This window comes from Impatiens glandulifera, chromosome 2 (genome assembly GCF_907164915.1).
Source record: "Impatiens glandulifera chromosome 2, dImpGla2.1, whole genome shotgun sequence".
Lineage (NCBI taxonomy): Eukaryota > Viridiplantae > Streptophyta > Magnoliopsida > Ericales > Balsaminaceae > Impatiens > Impatiens glandulifera.
Genome location: NC_061863.1, coordinates 12,982,789 through 13,001,569, shown reverse-complemented (window position 1 = coordinate 13,001,569; position 18,781 = coordinate 12,982,789). Strand labels below are relative to the sequence as shown.

General features: G+C 33.4%; 1 protein-coding gene across 1 annotated transcript; it reads right to left on the bottom strand.

Annotated features, from left to right (window-relative positions):
- Positions 1-9,744: 9,744 nt before the first annotated feature.
- Positions 9,745-10,717, bottom strand: LOC124924366 (keratin, type I cytoskeletal 10-like). Its single transcript, XM_047464414.1, has 2 exons — positions 10,252-10,717; positions 9,745-10,196 (listed from the first exon to the last, which is right to left on the bottom strand). Exons 1-2 carry the CDS (start codon positions 10,715-10,717, stop codon positions 9,745-9,747), a joined length of 918 nt encoding a protein of 305 aa, XP_047320370.1.
- Between the last annotated feature and the right edge of the window lie 8,064 nt (positions 10,718-18,781).

The following is an 18,781-nucleotide window of genomic DNA, read 5'->3' as shown; positions in this document are numbered from 1 at the left end:
ATGAAAACGATTGAAAGAGTAGTCATTCCCATACGCGTTAAATTACTGGCCATATCCATGTATGTCCGTAAAAGTGACTCATACGGCTTTTTCAAGATGTATACATCCGCAATAATCCATTTATGGCTTGGAGAGCCAAAAATACTCCATCTATTCCCCTTATATCTCAACGATGTTGCACTATGTTGGTACCATCAACAAATAGTAGAGTATTTACAGGCCATTGAAGAACTAGCTACATCATTCATAGAACGTTTCAACATGCATATCAACTTGGAACGACCAGTAAAGAAGTTGAAAACATTAAATAGGGTGTGTAAGCACTAAAATTCTACACACCAATTTATAAAATTAAAATAATTATTTTGATTTACTTTTGAATAAATAAAATCAAAATAATTAACGACAAGGTCAAAACTCAATTAAAACAATTAATTAGACTAATTATTGTGGTAATTAAAGCCTAATTAATTAAGGAAAATAGCCAAAATAAAATTATTTTGGATAAATGTTGTACTCATTTATTTTAAAATAATTTATAAAAAAATCAAGAGATTAAAATAAATAATTTAGGATAAAATGAGATACCCATTAATCCCCCAAATAATTTATTTAACCCTAAAATATGCAAAAATAAATAAAATAAATTGATAAATATTTACCATATTTATTCTAATATTTTGTGTATTTAAAAAGATTAAAATTAAATCCAATAGGGAAAAAGAAAAATAAATTTCAAACAATCCATTAAAGTATTAAATAAAAAATAAAACTTGTAATCTGATGTAGCCAATTTTTTTTTGAATGGCTACAGCCGAAGTAGAAGCCATTGGATAAGCGCTGGATTTTAATTCAATGCTCCAGACGCGCTCGCATAGCCCGCTTCAACTAAAGACCCGCGTTACCGAGAAACACTAGATCGGTTAATGCTTGATAGCCGAATTGCTAACGGAATGCCCAAATACCAACTATGTTGGACAGACCGCTCATAGAACGGGCTAAAGTGCATGAAATAACGTCGTTTTGATCGCCACTGTGTTCTTCGTCGCGATTGCCGGAGGGATAAGGATGCAGTCCCATCTTTAATTTCTCAAAGATTGAATACAGCCTACAATCAATCATTTTGGCTGATTCAAAGGCTTAAATAATCACCCTACCATAATGAGCATTTCTCCTACATCAATTGGGATGATTCATCCCTATTTCAGAAAGTGACCAAAAGAATAGCCAAAATTCCATTAATGGCTTTTGGCTGATTCGATCCACTTGAAGCTTCCACCTACTGATGGATTCTATAATTATCCCTTCTAAATCATTTCGAAAAAAATAAATAACATCTCAAGCCCCGAGTTAAAGAAAATCAGAAATCCACCGTTAAAGCTTCACGTGTACGAATTTTTTGAATTTTCTGTTTAAGGCCTTAAAGCATGAATCTGAACATCCCAAAAGCTTCCCTAAGGATCTAGGAGTGTTCTTCAATCGTTGGTAAAGTTTCAATCACCCTCTAATTCATATTTATAGTTTGAATTTGAAATTTTTATTTATCAAATTACATAAGCTTATATGCTTGTTGTTTAGGGTGTTTTATGGTTGGAAATCAATCATAAGAGAATTTATAAACTTTCTGTATAGGTTAGAAATAATCAATCAACCTTAAATAGAAAAACAAAAGCAAAAAACGGGTGATTGAAACTTTACTGTTCTTGGGCTAATTCTCTTGAATCACAGCCCAAAAAGTATCCCAACATGATTGTAATTATGTTGGGCAACTATTTGGATCATATTTGATCTATCCCGATCATGTTTGATCAAAATCAAATTTTCAAAATAATTGAATTTTTTTGAGTTCTTGATTTGGTCAAAACGAAGAGTTAGTGTTCTTGTTTTGGTATCAATCAAGTATATGATATATAAAGAAGTTATTAGATATCTATTTTCTTCTCAAACCAACTTTGAAATCAAAAATCCAATTTTTGATCACAATCTATTTTGAATGATTCAATCATCATCCATGTTGATTGATACATTGAGATTATGATTAACATGTTTATAGGAGCTTTATAAATCTACCCAAGCTCTTGGATAAAAGAATCCAAACTTAAAACAAAATTACAAAACCTGAACTTTTATGTTCTTGTGGACTAAAAGGTCCGACATAGGATTGAGAGGTCCGTCCGAAAACTATCGTTTCGAACCAAGACCAAGGACCGAGAGGTCCAACCGACAACCATCGGTTCGGACCAAGACCTAGGACCAAGAAATTTACAACTAGGACCGAGAAATAAGATAGGACCAAGAGGTCCGACCGATGTTCTTAAGCTAGGACCGAGAGGTCTGACCGATGATTTTTACATCCAACCGAGAAATTAAACCTAGGACCGAGAACTCCCAAACCCAGGACCGAGAGATCAAACCTAGGACTGAGGAATCTCGACGAAAACTGAGAATTCCTAAACCTAGGACCGATGAACGTAGCCCAAGACTGATGGTTTCTACACCCGGACCGTTAATCCCCGCCAAGGACCGAAAGTCCTTAACACCTTGATTGAGGCTTTTTAACGTATATCAATGGGTCAGACCGAGGGTCCTGAACCCCGACCGATGAAAACGAACCCAAGGCTTAGGACCCTGGTCCTAAGGCCTATTTGGTTTTCATTTTCAAAATCCAAAATTATTTTTGTAATTTTTGAACCCCAAACAACTTTCTAAAAATCCCAAGTAATTAGAAAATGATTTCAAAATATTTTTGGGATATTTCCACAAAAAATATTTTGACTAAAGTCTGTTTAATGTTTTTTTCTAAAACCTAACACCCTTAGAATAACTTATGTTCTTCAGGTATACTCTTCCCTAGTTATCATCAGCAACATGTACTAGTATTTAAATATTGTTGTTTTATTATTTTAAATAACGCTAAAACCTAGAAGCAGGACTATGACCGAAAGAATAATCAGTTAAAACTTAAACGTGATACAACCAATTTACAAAAGCCAACTTTATAAGTAGAGACCTTTTAAAATGGGTACAAATGATCGATGATGCACGAAATTCTTTTCTCGAGTATCACCAAATTACGAACTAAAAAAACTTTAGCCAATACGTATATACATGTATGCCACTTTTATTGATTTTTTTTATTCAACAAAACAAATAATCTTTAAATTAATTATGTTTAACTAATTTAAACTGACGAATTTCTAAAAAATCAAATTGTAATTTGATTATCTAAAATTCCCAAATTATTTAAAATGGAATCCCAAATTAATTATTTTTAATTAATTTCAAATGTTGTCAAGGATCATTTATTTATTTTTTAAATAATGTTTTATTTTTAAAAAAAAATTCCTTACACGTAAATCGGTGTTCAAATTCTCAAACCCTGAGCTTTTTTCACGGAAACTAAAAAAGGGTTTTTCCGGGAGTTACAAAGGGAAAACGAAAACTTCTTGGTTTTCATAGAAAGATGGAAAATTGTAGCTGAAGAAATCGACTCCCTCTTTAGTGAACAATGATAATTTGACATGATTTTGGATAGTGTCAACGACCGATATTTTGTAGGATTTCACGGCAAAGACCATCTAAAACATTAAGTAATTGTTAAAAATATGTAATAACCTCGATGATACAATCGAGAAGGAAAGAAAAAGGGAAAGGCAGTAAAAACTTACCAACTTGTAAGTCAATTTCCGAAGAAAGAAAAGACTGATGTACACTAGGTGCGAACCGCTTGGTAAGAACCTCCCCCTCCGAAGTCATGACCTAATAAACCTCCACGAGCCAAAGAGAATATACCAACATTCCCAAACAAATTCCTCTAAAAGCACCTAGACCGTTTAGAGTCTTTTATGATCTTGGTATGCCTTTGAGTGAAGTCATGGTTATTCTATAAAAGAATGATTTAATAAAGTCCCTAACCTCAAGAATTTATAAACCATTATTGAGAAAATACGAGGGAGCATGGTGTGATTATAACCAGATAAAGGGTCACACTACTAATACATCTCCTTTACCAGAAGAGCAGTTTTCCTATGTACAATAAAAGGGGAAGAATTCATTTCCACGAGCAATCTCAATTCACTTAAAAGATATTCTGTATAATATCAACCTATGCGGAAAATTGTTTTGAGCTCAACCTTTAAAGAAGCTTATTTCAATATAATCAATTTTATGATCCTTTAAATTCTCTAAACTTTTTGTAAGTTCAAAGTAAGAACTTGTTCTTCCTCCATAAAAAATTCTTCCAATAATCCTGATCCTAATCTTTTCAAAAAAGTACGTACCTTGCTTTTATATTTATGAGCCAAAGTTCTAACACAAGAAAGTCAAAGTATATATTTTACTTTATACAAACTCTTTTTTTGGGGATCCTCTATAATGAGAAAGATTTCTGTATATACGTCCAAATCGGTCAATAATATTAGAATCTGAGAAATCGGCCCAGGATGCCTTACTAATATGATATCCTAATATGTTAGAAAATTTCGCTTTAGATAATGATCGAATCAGCGGAATAATTGAACTCTCATATCAAACTTTTTAATAGCTAATCAAGAAAAACTAATAAATTAGGGAATTGGTCATGACATTTTTATTTTATTTTTATGGTTTCAAGTTTTATAAAACTTGCACCACTAGGAAAAGGACTTTCAATTGAACTACAAAAGACCTGATTCTTCTTAGGAAAAAATAAAAGAGGAGAAAAGATATGTATGCAACCTACATTTTTGTAGGCCCGATCTTAAATAAATAAATAAATAAAATTCTTAGTATTCTCACAATAAACTTTTGAGAAATGAAGAAAACCTAGATCCCTTCTATTAACCAATAAAAAATGATTTTAGAAAATAAATAGGAGAAAAGTGAGGATCATCACTTCCATCCAAAAGTTATTATCTCAAAATCAACCCGACGGTTTCATAATAACTCCGATAGAATAATATCGATCATAAGCTCTTTTTCGTTTTAAATGATTATCCGAAAGAGTAACTCTCTAAAAAAGGTTTTTGAGAAAAAAAAATTGGAATAACTTAAACCAAAAAGCGAGGTTGAGAGCCACAAATTGAGAAAGAATGCATCATCACTTCTATACAAGAGAAAGAGAAGGTTTAAAACTCAATGCTTTGGATAGAAAAAAACATAAAACAAAATACAAAAAAGAGAAAATGAATAAACAAAGAAAATCTCCTCAAAAAGAGAGAAAAATGTTTCTATGTTAGTTGAGGTATTAAAATCACCATTCATTGCTCACTAAACTCTAGTCTTGATTGTTATGACAAGAGCACCATTAAGTTTTGATTACTATGACAATAACATATTGTATCGATTCTACTAGACACCCATAGTAAACAAAAGAGAACAAAACATATATGGAAAAGGAAAACCCAAAGAAAAAAAATTTAAAACCTCTCTAAAGATATTTCATTATGAGTGAACTTTAAAAGAAATGTGAGTTAAAGTTAAACAAAAAAAATAGTTGCACTCTATCAAAACATCGAAGTTTGAACCACCTCCTTCAAAAGTTAAGATTCTGAATAATTGTTTAAATTTGAGATCAAATTTATAAGCAACATCCCAAAAATAAGGGGAAAAAGAAATATGATTTCTTTACAAAAATTATAAGAGGTTGGAGAGGGTGTTTAGAACTAAGCCCCGAACACATTTCGAATCCCAAAATATCATAATTTATTAAGGGGATCAAAGTTAATGCAAATCTAAAAAAATAAAGTAGGAAGTAAGAAAGCGTCCATTTATCCAAACACACGAGCTACCCATTCATATATAAAACTTGAAATCGCTAACTAGAGGATTTTAACCCGTTGTGAAGGTCACTTCAAAAAGAAAAATATGAGAAAATGTTATGTTCAAATAATCTCTTAAAGACAAAAGAATCCAAGGCCAATACTGTAAAAGCTAAATAAGTAGTCGAGTCTTCAAAATCCTATATGTTGATAGGTACATGAGATCATTCATACATGATCCTAATAATAACCTATCTATTGATAGGTACATGAGATTATTTGTGTATGATCCAACATAAAAAAGATATGTTGATAGGTTCATTGGATCATTTGTGTATGATCCAACAAAAAACCATATATATTGAAATATACATGAGATCACTTTTGTATGATCTAACAAAAATCCTATCTACTGATTAGTACATGAGATAATTTGTGTATGATCCAATGAAAATCATATCTATTGATAGCTATATAAGATAATTTGTGTATGATCAAATAAAATCCTATATATTGATAGGTAAATGAGATCATTTGCGTATGATCCAATAAAAACTCTATTTGTTGATAGGTACATGATATCATTTGTGTATGATCCAATAAAAATCCTATCAGTTGATAGGTACATGAGATCATTTGTGTATGATTCAACAAAAACTCTATTTATTCATAGGTACTGGAGATTATTTGTGTATGATCTAACAAAAACTCTATATGTTGATAGGTACATGAGACCATTTGTGTATGATCCAAGAAAAATCCTATATCTTGATTGGTACATGAAATCACTTGTGTGTGATCCAACCAAAACTCTGTTTGTTGATAGGTATCTGAGATTATTTATATATAATCGAAACTAAAACCCTATCTATCAATAGGCACATAATATTATTTTTACACATTCATGTCAAAATTAAATCTATCTATTGATAGAACCTAAATCATTTTTACATGATCTCTCAAAAATATTACTTGTTAGTAACTCCCATGAATAGTTTATTAACATTCAAGTTAAAATCAAACATATCTGTTGATAATACCTATATCATTTTTATTACATGATCACTCTAAAACATTACCTATTAGTAACTCTCATGAATAGTTTATTAACATTCACGTTAAAATCAAACATATATGTTGATAGTACATCAGTCATTTTTTACATGATTGCTCTATAATATTACTTGTTAGTAACTCGCATGAATAATTTATTAACATTCATGTAAAAATCAAACCTATATGTTGATAGTACCTTGATCATTTTTACTTATTAGTAACTCTCGTTGATAATTTATTAATATTCTCATCAAAATCAAACATATTTGTTGATAGTACATCGATCATTTTTTACATGATCTCTCTAAAATGTTAGTTGTTAGTAACTCCCGTAAATAATAATTTAATAATAACATTCATGTAAAAATCAAACCTACATGTTGATAGTACCTCAATAATTTTTTACATGATTTCTTTAAAACGTTACTTGCTAGTAAGTCTCATGAATAGTCTATTAACATTCACATCAAAATCAACATATCTGTTGATAGTACATTGATCATTTTTACATGATCGCTCTAAAACGTTACTTGTTACTAACTCCCATGAATAGTTTATCAACATTCACGTCAAAATTAATCTTATATGTTGATGGGACCTCGATCATTTGTACATGATCGTTCTAAATGTTATTTGATGGTAACTCATGTGAGCAAGTTTATCAACATTCACGTCAAAATTAAACATGTATGTTAATAGTACCTCGTTCATTTTTACATGATCGCTCTAAATGTTACTTGTTGATAACTCACGTGAGCAAGTTTGTTAACTTTCACGTAAACCTATATATTTATAGTAATACGATCATTACATGATCGTTTCAAATGTTACTTGTTGAGTAACTTGCATAAATAAGTTTGTCAACTTACATGTACAATTATGTTTTGTTTATTGACATTAGATATGATCGTTTCTATATGATCATCCCAACAAACATTAAACAAATACTATCGGTAGATAGTTATAAAAAATGCATTTGACAAGAATAATCTATTGATATCCACTTCTAATCAAGATAAAAGTTGATTTCTCAACAATATATGGTCGTTCTTGCACCATCATCCTATAAACTTTGAGGATACTTTGTTAAGATCCGTGAACAAGATTGATAGGATCAGCTTAATCAATAGAGACGGGGGTCTGGCGATTGATGAAGGCTTATGAAAAACGGTTTGAAAGAAATCTTGTTAGGGATTTAATTAGATTTCTATTCTACGCAAACCCTTGTAGACACTTGAAACAGAATCAAGTGAGGAATGTTTACTTGAGTTTGAAGCTTAAGATGAAAAATTAGAAGATGACAGCAAAGAACAACACAACAATTTTTTTATGGATGTTCGGAGCAAACTCTCCTACGTCACCCCTTCTTCCAACCACCGGAAGGATTTACTATAATATGATTCGAATCAAATACAGTTTGCACACACTTAGTTCACTGTTGAACAGAACACGCTTTGTTCAACTTACAAGATGAAGAATATCACTCAGTTAAAGGATGCTTTGATTCTAACTCTCTCTTGATTAACACACAATACAATCAAGAAAGCAGCTTCACAATATGAATGTTCAAAGGCTTGATTTCTCAGTAAGTAAGATGATCGACTGATTTCTATCTCTGTAATTCCGGTAGTTCGTCTGTTGTCCTTAGGAATCTTTAAGTATGCATAGATACCAACGGTCAAATCTTTAGAATGATATGTGGCACTCTTCCATTGAAACACCTCCATAGTACACATCAGACTCTGAATACAAGGATTGTGGTCGTACACAACAGGTAGTGCGCCGAATATTATTCAAAGATTTACCTGCAAAACAATAAGTGGGAAGGATATTCGCCTACGTGTCACTAGTTAATTGGTTGCATAGAGTTGTAGTACTGATCTTCAGAAGATCGTGGAGAAGAAGTAGCTAACAGCTATAACACGTGGGTAGACGGGTGCTAGCTTCAAGCAACTGCTTAAGCAAAGCAATTAGACGCATTTCAATTAGACGACCTCGTCTAATGAAATCAAATGTCCTCGTCTAATATCAGAATCCATTAGACCACCTAGTCTAATGGGATTAGACTTACGTCTAATTACAATCACTTTAGACTAATCTGAAGGAGTTAGACTGTACATCTAACTCCGCTGAGTTAGACTGCACGTCTAATTCCGTTCCACTTCAGACTAATTTGAAGGAGTTAGACTACACGTCTAACTTTCACAATCCATTAGACTGCACGTCTAACTCCGCTGAGTTAGACTGCACGTCTAATTCCGAGATCCATTAGACTGCACGTCTAACTCCACTGAGTTAGACTGCACGTCTAATTCCACTGAGTTAGACTGTACATCTAATTACGAGATCTATTAGACTGCACGTCTAACTCTACTGAGTTAGACTGCACGTCTAATTACGAGATCTATTAGACTGCACATCTAACTCCACGAGTTAGACTACACGTCTAATTACGAGATCTATTAGATTGCACGTCTAACTCCATTAAGTTAGACTGCACGTCTAATTATGAGATCTATTAGACTGTATGTCTAACTCCACGAGTTAGACTGCACGTCTAACTCCACGAGTTAGACTGCACGTCTAACTCCACGAGTTAGACTGCACGTCTAATTCATACATCTAATACCAAATCAATTTATTGAGCCTCATTAGAACCAAGTCTAATGAAATCTAATTTCGATGCACCTGCATCAAAAATAATTAGACGTATATATAATTCATTCATCATTTCATCATCAAAATTCCAATAGTCAAACTATTTCAACACATGGTCAAAATAATTTGACCCAATAATTTCCCCCTTTTTGATGATGATTTCTCCCTTTCATCATATAAATGCAGGGTAAAACTTATTCATCCATCACACATAACCACTTCTAAAAACCAATATTCCAAAAACATAGTCAAAGAAACATAGTTTTAAAACAAAGTAAGAAGAGAAAGGAAATCATTGTTCTTCCCTTTTCACTCGAGGATCGATTGGATAGTTGAAACCTCCACCGCTTATTCCTTCACCAGTTAGCAGGTTTTGGAACGGAGGAAGAGCACGACCACCACGACCGCTACCACTTGATCTCCCACCACGATCACTACCACTGGAACGACCTCCTCGATCATTACCTGATTGCCCACCACGACCACCACTATTGCTTCGTCCTCTGCGATCACCACCGCTTCTACCTCCGCCTCTTTTGGTTGGCCTTGGATTTTCATCGTTGGTTGGCGCACACTTATATTTGGTGCCGGTTGATACACCGTCACCTCTTCTGCTAGGCTCACCTTGGGTGATACGAGACTGTTCTCTTTCAGCAGCAGCTTTAGCATTCTCTTTCTCTTGAAACTTTCTTGCAATGGAGTCAGCATACTCCAACCTTTCACCTTCTGTTCTTCTCAAACTTCCTTGAATTTCAATTTAGTTGATTCTTGTATAATTCCATTGATTCCAAGACCTCACGATGATTATCAAAATTGATTTGTCTTTCAAGACTCATCATTTCAGATTGCCGACTGAAGAGCTCCTTTTCAAATTTGGAGAAATTTAGATTTGCAACATGAGTCTCATACGTATTCTTCTTCAGAGTATTATCCAATTCTTTAAGGATATTGACACACTCAACAACTTCTTTTCTTTCCTCTTTCTGAGTCTTCAAAATATTTACTACATCTGATCCCATAGCCATCACATTTGTCTGAAGAGAGGAAAGCAGAGATGTCATCGATTTCAGAAGCTTGGTACCATCAGCAGAGGATCCTTCATTGGATGAATCATCTTGTGATTCTGCAGCCATGCTCTGCATGGGATTAGCTTCAGTGTGAATCTGCAAAGATTGCTCGTGTTCACCTTTCTCAGACTCATCACTAGTTTTATTCTTCTTTTCTTCTTCCAACTCCCTTTCTACTCTTTGAAATCTTTCATACATATTTCCCTTGTTGTGGAGAGGATGAAGAAAGTTCTCATGAACACTACAGACAATAATACCTGTAAATGGAAGAGGCTTGAGAGTTCTAGCATTTAGATCATGTTCCCCCTCAGACGAGGAACTCTCTTCTTCTGCATCTTTGTCTTTTGAGGGTTCCCCCTCAAATTTGTTAATCTCAGGCTGATTATCTTCAGCCTCCTTTTCTTGAGCATCCTTTGTTATGACAACAGGGGATATCACGACCTCCTTTTCAGTTAGAGTTTGAACGATCTCCACAGTAGTTTCTTCCTCTTGCATTTCAAGAGCTTGGACCAGCTCTTTAACAATAACTTCTTCTTGATTTACAAGAGCTTTTTCTGGCTCTTGAATTATCTCTTCTTCTTCTTCCTTTAGAGATGGATTCTCTTAAATGGGTTCCTTATTTAGCTCGACAATAGGTTGAGCCATTAATCGTCTTTCTTCTGCAGAAAGGTTTCCAAAATCTATTAGAAGAGCAGCATCTTGCTCATCTGTATCATCATTATCAATAAAGACATCCATTGGTTCGTCTTCATTAGAGAAAATGCCAAAATAGCTCACTCCTGAGCAGTTAGCTCCATCAACGTATCGAGTGACTATAGACAGATAGTCAGTCATAATCTCGTCTAATCTCTTTAGGACTTTTACTTCAACTTCAGTACCTTTTTTAATGGGGTTAAAGTTGGCTTTTCTGGCTTCAAGGATGGGGAATAAGGCTCTTCCTCTTAGACAAGCTTTGATAAGATCTTTCCTTTTAAGAGCTTCCGACACATGCGGAGTTTTAGCCCATTTGAGAACCTTCTTCTCATCTGCTACAAGCTTGTGCCATTGAGTATTAATCCCTGAACCCGTGATTACCTCATCATACTGAATAGATAATCTGTTCTGGCTCCAAGAATCAAAGATTTCCATTTTCTCAACAGTAATATCCTTGACTTGATTCATCATGAGGTCAACAATACATGTTGCCTCAGAAACATTTTCACTTTCTTCAATTACAACACTTTTCCCTTTTCCAGCCACCTCAACAGGTTTTGGAGAGGGTCTTGGTTCACCAAAAACTATTCCACCTGACTGCCTTGTGGAATGCATCAATTCATAAGCCGATACAGGTTTCTTGAAAAGTCCAGGAGGAAGCTCTCCTCGAGTGACTTTCCCAGTAACTATTGAGTCTTTCGAAATGGGGTTGATGGAGAGAGGCTCTTTGATAGAAACAGACGGAGCCTTTTCAGCATCATTACCAGAAACAAGGGTAAGGACTACACCTTGTTCTGGTTGGGCAAATTCTGTAGCACCAGCGGCTACTTGATCAGGTTGTTGAACAAGAGACTCAGTCTTGTCAATATTCTCAACATTTGGACCAACTGACTCAACAGCAGGCCCTTCAGCAGATTCCTTTTCAGGAATAAAAACAGATTTTTCTTGTTCCATTATAGGAACATCAAACTTGGGCACATCGGCCAAAGATATAGAAGGAGTTACCTTTGATGAAGCCTTCATTGATTTAGACGCGCGGTGCGCCTTTGACTTGTCACTTCTTGAGACAGCTGGCCTTGAAGATCTCCTCAACTAACTGGCAGCCGGAGACAGGGAAGACATTGGAATGGTGGCAAGTTCAACTGGACCTTGCCTGATTTTGGAATCAACAGTTTCAGAAACCTTCTTTGAAGAACTCTTTAGGCTAGTGGAACTAGCCTCTGATTCATTGACAGTCTTGGATCTTTTTGCTCCCGTTGACAAGATGGAAGTTGCTGGCTGTTTAGATCGAATAATTGATTTTCCACCTGTCTGTTGGCTGGAAGCACCCGAATGCGTTTCCTTCAGATTCTTCATTCTAACCAGAGTGTTGATAATAGTGAACACATTATAAACCCTGTTTGAGTTCATCGGTTCGAGTTCGCCCATCGAAACCCCCAAATGCTCCAATAACTGACTTAATCTACTCTTTCAATTGCCTATAATTTTATTAATCTACTCTTTTTTGGTTAGGTTGTAATAGAACCAGTTGTATGTTCTACAAATCAGAGTTTAATGTGCCCAGAATCAATTGTAATAGACTCACATATCCTCATTTGTGGAGATGTTAGTATAATGGTGAACTCAAGTCACCTTTGTTGATTCATCTATCTTCAATTATTCATCTAACTAGGAAGTTTTTGCGATTAATTTGTAGATAACATTGTTTATGGTTTTGAATTCTTGTAAGACTGTTTTTTGTCGGATTGTTTATGTCAACATATTCTATATTGCTTCAGTAATTGGGATTGGAATGATGTAAATAGAGGTCTTTTGTCTTCTGGGATCATGGGTTCTTATATTATTTTTCTCTGTTGGTCCACCATTAAAAGCTTGATTGATTTGTTGAATGTCCATCATGACGTTAATGTCCTCATAAGATTTGTAATTGTTTGTTTGTTGATATTGAGGTTAAGGTGCAAATAATGGGTAGTACTTTCCAAGTTTAGTAGTCATGCCAAATATAAGATGTCTTGTATTCCCCCTTAAGGATCATGTACTTTGCAATGCTATTTATCAATTGGAATCTGGAAAGCTCTACTAACAACAAGTGAGGTCGATTTCAAAACAAAATTATTAAAAAAAAATTTGTTATTGCTCCACCTTTTAACAATATATTTTCATCTCTCTTTTTACTTTATCTCTCTTGAGTTTTAACACTTGATATTGTGCTGATGGTCGGAGCTACATTGAATCCTTCAGATTGACCGACCGATAAAACTACTTAATGTTGACTCCTTCTCTATTATTCAAATCTTGTAGGTCTGCTTTTATTTCTCAATTTAATAACAATCTCATATAATATCAAAGGTTTAAGATGGAGTTTAACAATAGTTTTCAATTAATACATAAAAATTGAAGGAGCATCATCTTCTCAAACATATCAACACTAATGTCCTCTAATGGCAGCGGCTAAATCCTTACAGCGAATCACTTCAGATTATCAATACATTTGATACACCTTTCAAATCTATACAAAACAAAGAAAAAACAAATGATTTATACAGAAAATTCACACAAAAGCAGCTAAATCCTTACAATGAATCATTTCAGATTATCAATACATTTGATACACCTTTCAAATATACACAAAACGAACGAAAGAACAAAGAATCTATACAGAAACAATAGATCTACCAAATAAAAGTAACTTTTCTGATCGGTCGGCGCCGGAAGACATTGAAGCGGTAGAATCGGTGGATGAATATTTATGTTAGGTCGAAAGCGGAAGTCAGAAATAAGGGATAAACGACGAGGTGCGAGAACGAACGAATCGAACGAAGAATGAATCGAAAATGATTTCGGACGAAGAATGAATCAAAAAAGATTTTTAGTGAGTCTGTGGAATTGAGCTATATTTAGGAGAGAGAAAAAAGTAACGGAAGAATAAAGACAAAATTTAATTAAAATTGACACGTAACATGCAATGTCATTCCCTACGTTTTTCCGCTCAAATTTACCGTTATGTTTCATTTCCCATATATATATATATATTATATATATTATATATAAATATATATATATATTAAGAGAAATGATTAGGCGAGGGAATTTTGTGAGGGAATGACTTGGTATAATCTTAGCTGAAAAAATCAAATAATTTCTCTCTTTTCTCTCTTTCTTCCCATTTATACATTTTCCAACCAATGAAGGTGATGCTAAGTCATTCCCTCACTAAATTCTCTTACCAAATTCCCTCCCTCTATCACTCCTCATATATTAAGAATGAGTTAATGAGTATTCAATTTGTCAATCTTATCTATGCATTTAAAATCTAATTTTTAAAATTGCATGATTTCAAAGTAGGCTAATTATTTTATTTAAATCAACTCTTAAATTATTCATAAACTCTTATGATCATAGATGGTATGAATATAAATTTTGTATTATTTTATAAATAATTTCATTTATATAATTTTACTAAAAGTATTTAAATTTACATTTATAAATTAAATAAATTTATTATTTATTCAAATAAATGAATTAATGTAATTAATTTTTATATAACTTTTTTATTATATTATCATTTACTAATTATTAAGTTTTTTTTAATAATCCAGATATAAAAATATTTTGTTTTATATATATATATATATATATATATATATTTATATCTGGATTATTAAAAAAAACTTAATAATTATATATATATATTAATTTAATACATTTGAGCCAGAATAATGCAATGGACTAGGCCGGGTTTAATTAGAGTGGATCGGGAGAAATTGTTTTGGAAGAAATTGTTTTGGGCCAACATTCAAGCCTGAACTTTTTATTTTAGTTTGAACTTTTTTTTCTTAATTTTTAGATTGGGCTTAAAGAAAATTCAGACCAGATCCACATACCATTAAATTTAAAACATAATTTAAAACTTTTTTTTTTATTTGGACTTAGAAATATAAGAATAGTAAGAGAAACACATGGAATGACAATATAGCGATGGGAAATGTGTAAGGATTGTTCGACAGTTAGAAGACCTTGGTTGTTACAGTTAGTAATGCAACTCTAAATGGTGTGCTTTCTATGAGTATAGTTACTAATAACTTGTTCAATGAGGAGACAAGAAGGAAGTCAACTAATATAAATAGTGCACAAGCTTTAGTCATAGAGAACATGGGAAGAACTGAATAACGACAACAATAATAAGGCCATAACAAGTCCAAAAACATATCAAAATATAAGGGAAGACAATATTATCACTGTGGTAAAGAAGGTCACATAAAGAAAAGTTATAGAGCATAAAAACTACTACATAATGAAGGAAAAATTAGAAGAAAAATATTAGAATAGAAACACCACAACCATTATAACTGCAAATGATGTAGTGATTCTTTTTTGTGAAAATGAATAATATGTACATGTAGAAGGTCACCAAGGATTTGAGTGGATAATTGATACATGTGCTTGCTATCATGCTACCCTAAATAGAGAGTTCTTCACAACTTACAAGTCTAGAGATATTGATACATTGAAAATGGGTAATACTAGTCACTCAAACATTGTGGATATTAGTGATATTTATTTGTAGATAGAACTGGGACATCCATTAACATTAAAAGATGTGCAACATATTCTTGATTCGCGTCTAAACTTGATATCATTTTTTGCATTGGACAAGATGGATTCAAGCATTACCTTGGTGGTGGGGAATGAAAGCTCATCAAGGAATCAATAATTGTAGGAAAAGGGAAGTTATGACACTCTCCATACCGAACCCACGTAAAGTACTCAAGAATGGATTAAATGTAGTACAAGTTGAAACCTCTCTAAATTTGTGGCATCAATATCTTGGCCACATGAGTGAGAAAGGGATGTGAATTCTGGTGAGGAAACTTCACATCTCCTCAACCAAAGATGAGGTTCTGGATCTATGCGACTACTTCCCATTTATTAAGCAGCATCCAATATTTTTTAGTCAAACATCAGAAAGGAAATATAATGTGTTGGACTTGGTTTGTTCTGATGTGTGTAGTTCTTTTGAGGAAGAATCATTGAGTGACAATCAATATTTTCAAACATTTATTTCTAGAAAGGTGTGGTTTATTTTATGAGAATGAAAGACCAAATATTTAATTACTTTCAAGAGTTCCATGTCATGGTAGAAAGAGAGACAAACAATAAGTTGAAATGTCTTCGCTCTGATAAGTAGGGAGAGTATAGCTCCAAGGAGTTTAAAGCATATTAGATAAAATATAGAATTCGACATGAGAAGGCAGTGCCTGGATCTCCGCAACACAATGATATGGCCGAAAGAATGAATTACGCCATTGTAGAAATGTGAAATGAATGCTGAAGATGACAAAGTTGCCAAAATAGTTTGGGGGAGAAGCATTTCGCACAACTTGCTATCTCATAAACATGTCACCATATGTTCTTTGAAGTTTGAAATACCAAAAAGAGTATGGTTTAAGAAGAATGTGTCATACTCGCATCTATGGGTGTTTGGATGTAAAACATATGTGCATATTCCAAAGGAACAAAGATCCAAATTAGATGATAAAGAAATTCCATATATTTTCTTTGGATATGGAAATGAGAAATTTGGGTACAGATTATGGGACCTAAAAAATAAGAGAATTGTCAGGTGTAAAGATGTTGTATTCTTCGAGGGTCAAACATAGATAAATTTGGAAATCAACGAGAAGTTAGAGAGAGTTGATGAGTCCATAGAACTCATACAAATTCCTTTACATGTACAGTCAGTTATAGCAAATGAATATGAACATAATGAAGAAGTCATAGATGAAACATCTGACATGAATGGTAGTAATGATGATGAGATTGTTTATGATGCTCCTAAGCAAAGGGAACAACATCATCGAGAGGAACTAGAAGAGTTCTAAGTAAGAAGGTTCGGAAGAGAGCACCAACCTTCTAAAAATATATTTCTTCAGAGTATATCCTATTGACAAAAGATGGAGAGCCAAAAAGATTTTAGGAGACGCAAACTCATAAAGACAAAGCTAAATGATAGAATGTAATGAAAGACGAGATTAAGTCATTGTAAAAAAATGGACACATATGAGCTAGCGGAGCTTCCTAAGAGATGAAAGTCATTGAGAAACAAATGAGTGTTCAAGCTAAAAAGAGATGAAAATTAAGAAATTATGAAGTATAAAGCCCGAATAGTTTTAAAGAGTTTTGGACAAAAACAAGGCATCGACTTTGATGATATTTTATCACTAGTGGTAAAGATGACTTCCATTCGTGCGGTGTTAGGTCTAGTAGCTAGCTTAAATCTCGAGCTTGAACAACTTGATGTAAAAATTACATTCTTTCATGATAACTTGGAAGAAGAACATGAAAGAAGAGATCTGCATGGTGTAACTAGAGGGATTTGAAGTGAAAGAAAAAAGAACATGGTTTGTAAATTGAAGAAAAGTCTATATTGTTTGAAACAAGCTCTGATAAAGTGCTGCAATAAATTTGACTATTTTATGACGAGTATGTGTAATAGAGAACCAAAGGCAGATCCGTGTGTTTACTTCAAAATATTTTCTAATAAAAAGTGTGTAGTCCTTTTACTTTATGTTTATGATAGGTTGATTGCAGGACATGATACTCATATAATAATTATATTTAAGAAAGAAATGTCCAAGACATTTGACATGAAGGACATGAGCCAAGTATGTCAAATATTGTGCATGCAAATTACCCGTGATAGAAAGGCCAAGAAACTTTTATTGTCACAAGAAAAGTATATTGAAAGGTTGTTTGAGATATTTAACATGCAAGTACTAAAGGATGTAACTTGTCCACTTTCTAGACATTTAAAATTGAGCAAGAAATTGTGTCCATTATCAGAGAAAGAAAAGGATAAAATGTCAAGTGTGCCATACTCCTCAAGTGTAGAGAGTTTGATGCATGGAATGATTTTCATTAAACCATTATAGCGCATACAGTCGGTGTGATAAGTAGATTCCTCTCTAATCCAATAAAATAACATTGGGAAGTAGTGAAGTGGATTCTTATATATCTAAGAGGCAATTCCCATTTGTGTTTGAGTTTTGGAAATAGTGAAACAATGTTAGAAGGTTACACAGATGCTAATATGACTAGAGATATGGATCACAGAAAATCCACTTTGGGTTATGTGTTTAATTTTGCGGGGAAGTCGTGTCATGGAAATCCAAGTTGTAGAAATATGTGGCTTAATTTGTCAACAACAGAAGCGGAATATAGCAGCAACTTGAGCTGGTAATGAGTTGGAGAAATGATTGGGGGAGGGAATTTGGGAGAGAAAATTTGAGAGAGAATGACATGGCACAATCTGATTCGTTGAAAAAATAACAAATTTTATCTTTCTTCTCTCTCCTCACCCCTTTATTATTTTTCCAATCAGTGATGTGGTGACACGTCATTCCCTCCCCCTATCACTCCTCAATAAGTTATTTTGGGTGATTAGATTTTTCCTAGAGTTTAGAATGCAACAAGAAAATGAAATTGTTTTCTTTGATAGCTAGAGTGCTATAGATTTGAGCAAAAATGTTACATATCATTCCAGAACTAAGCATATTGATTTGAGATTTC

Excerpts from the sequence above, each read along its gene's own strand:
- LOC124924366 (XM_047464414.1), bottom strand. The coding sequence starts at position 10,717 with ATGTATGAAAGATTTCAAAGAGTAGAAAGGGAGTTGGAAGAAGAAAAG. Across the intron at positions 10,197-10,251 it reads AATCAATTTTGATAATCATC|GAAGTTTGAGAAGAACAGAA; the intron begins GTGAGGTCTTGG and ends TTGAAATTCAAG.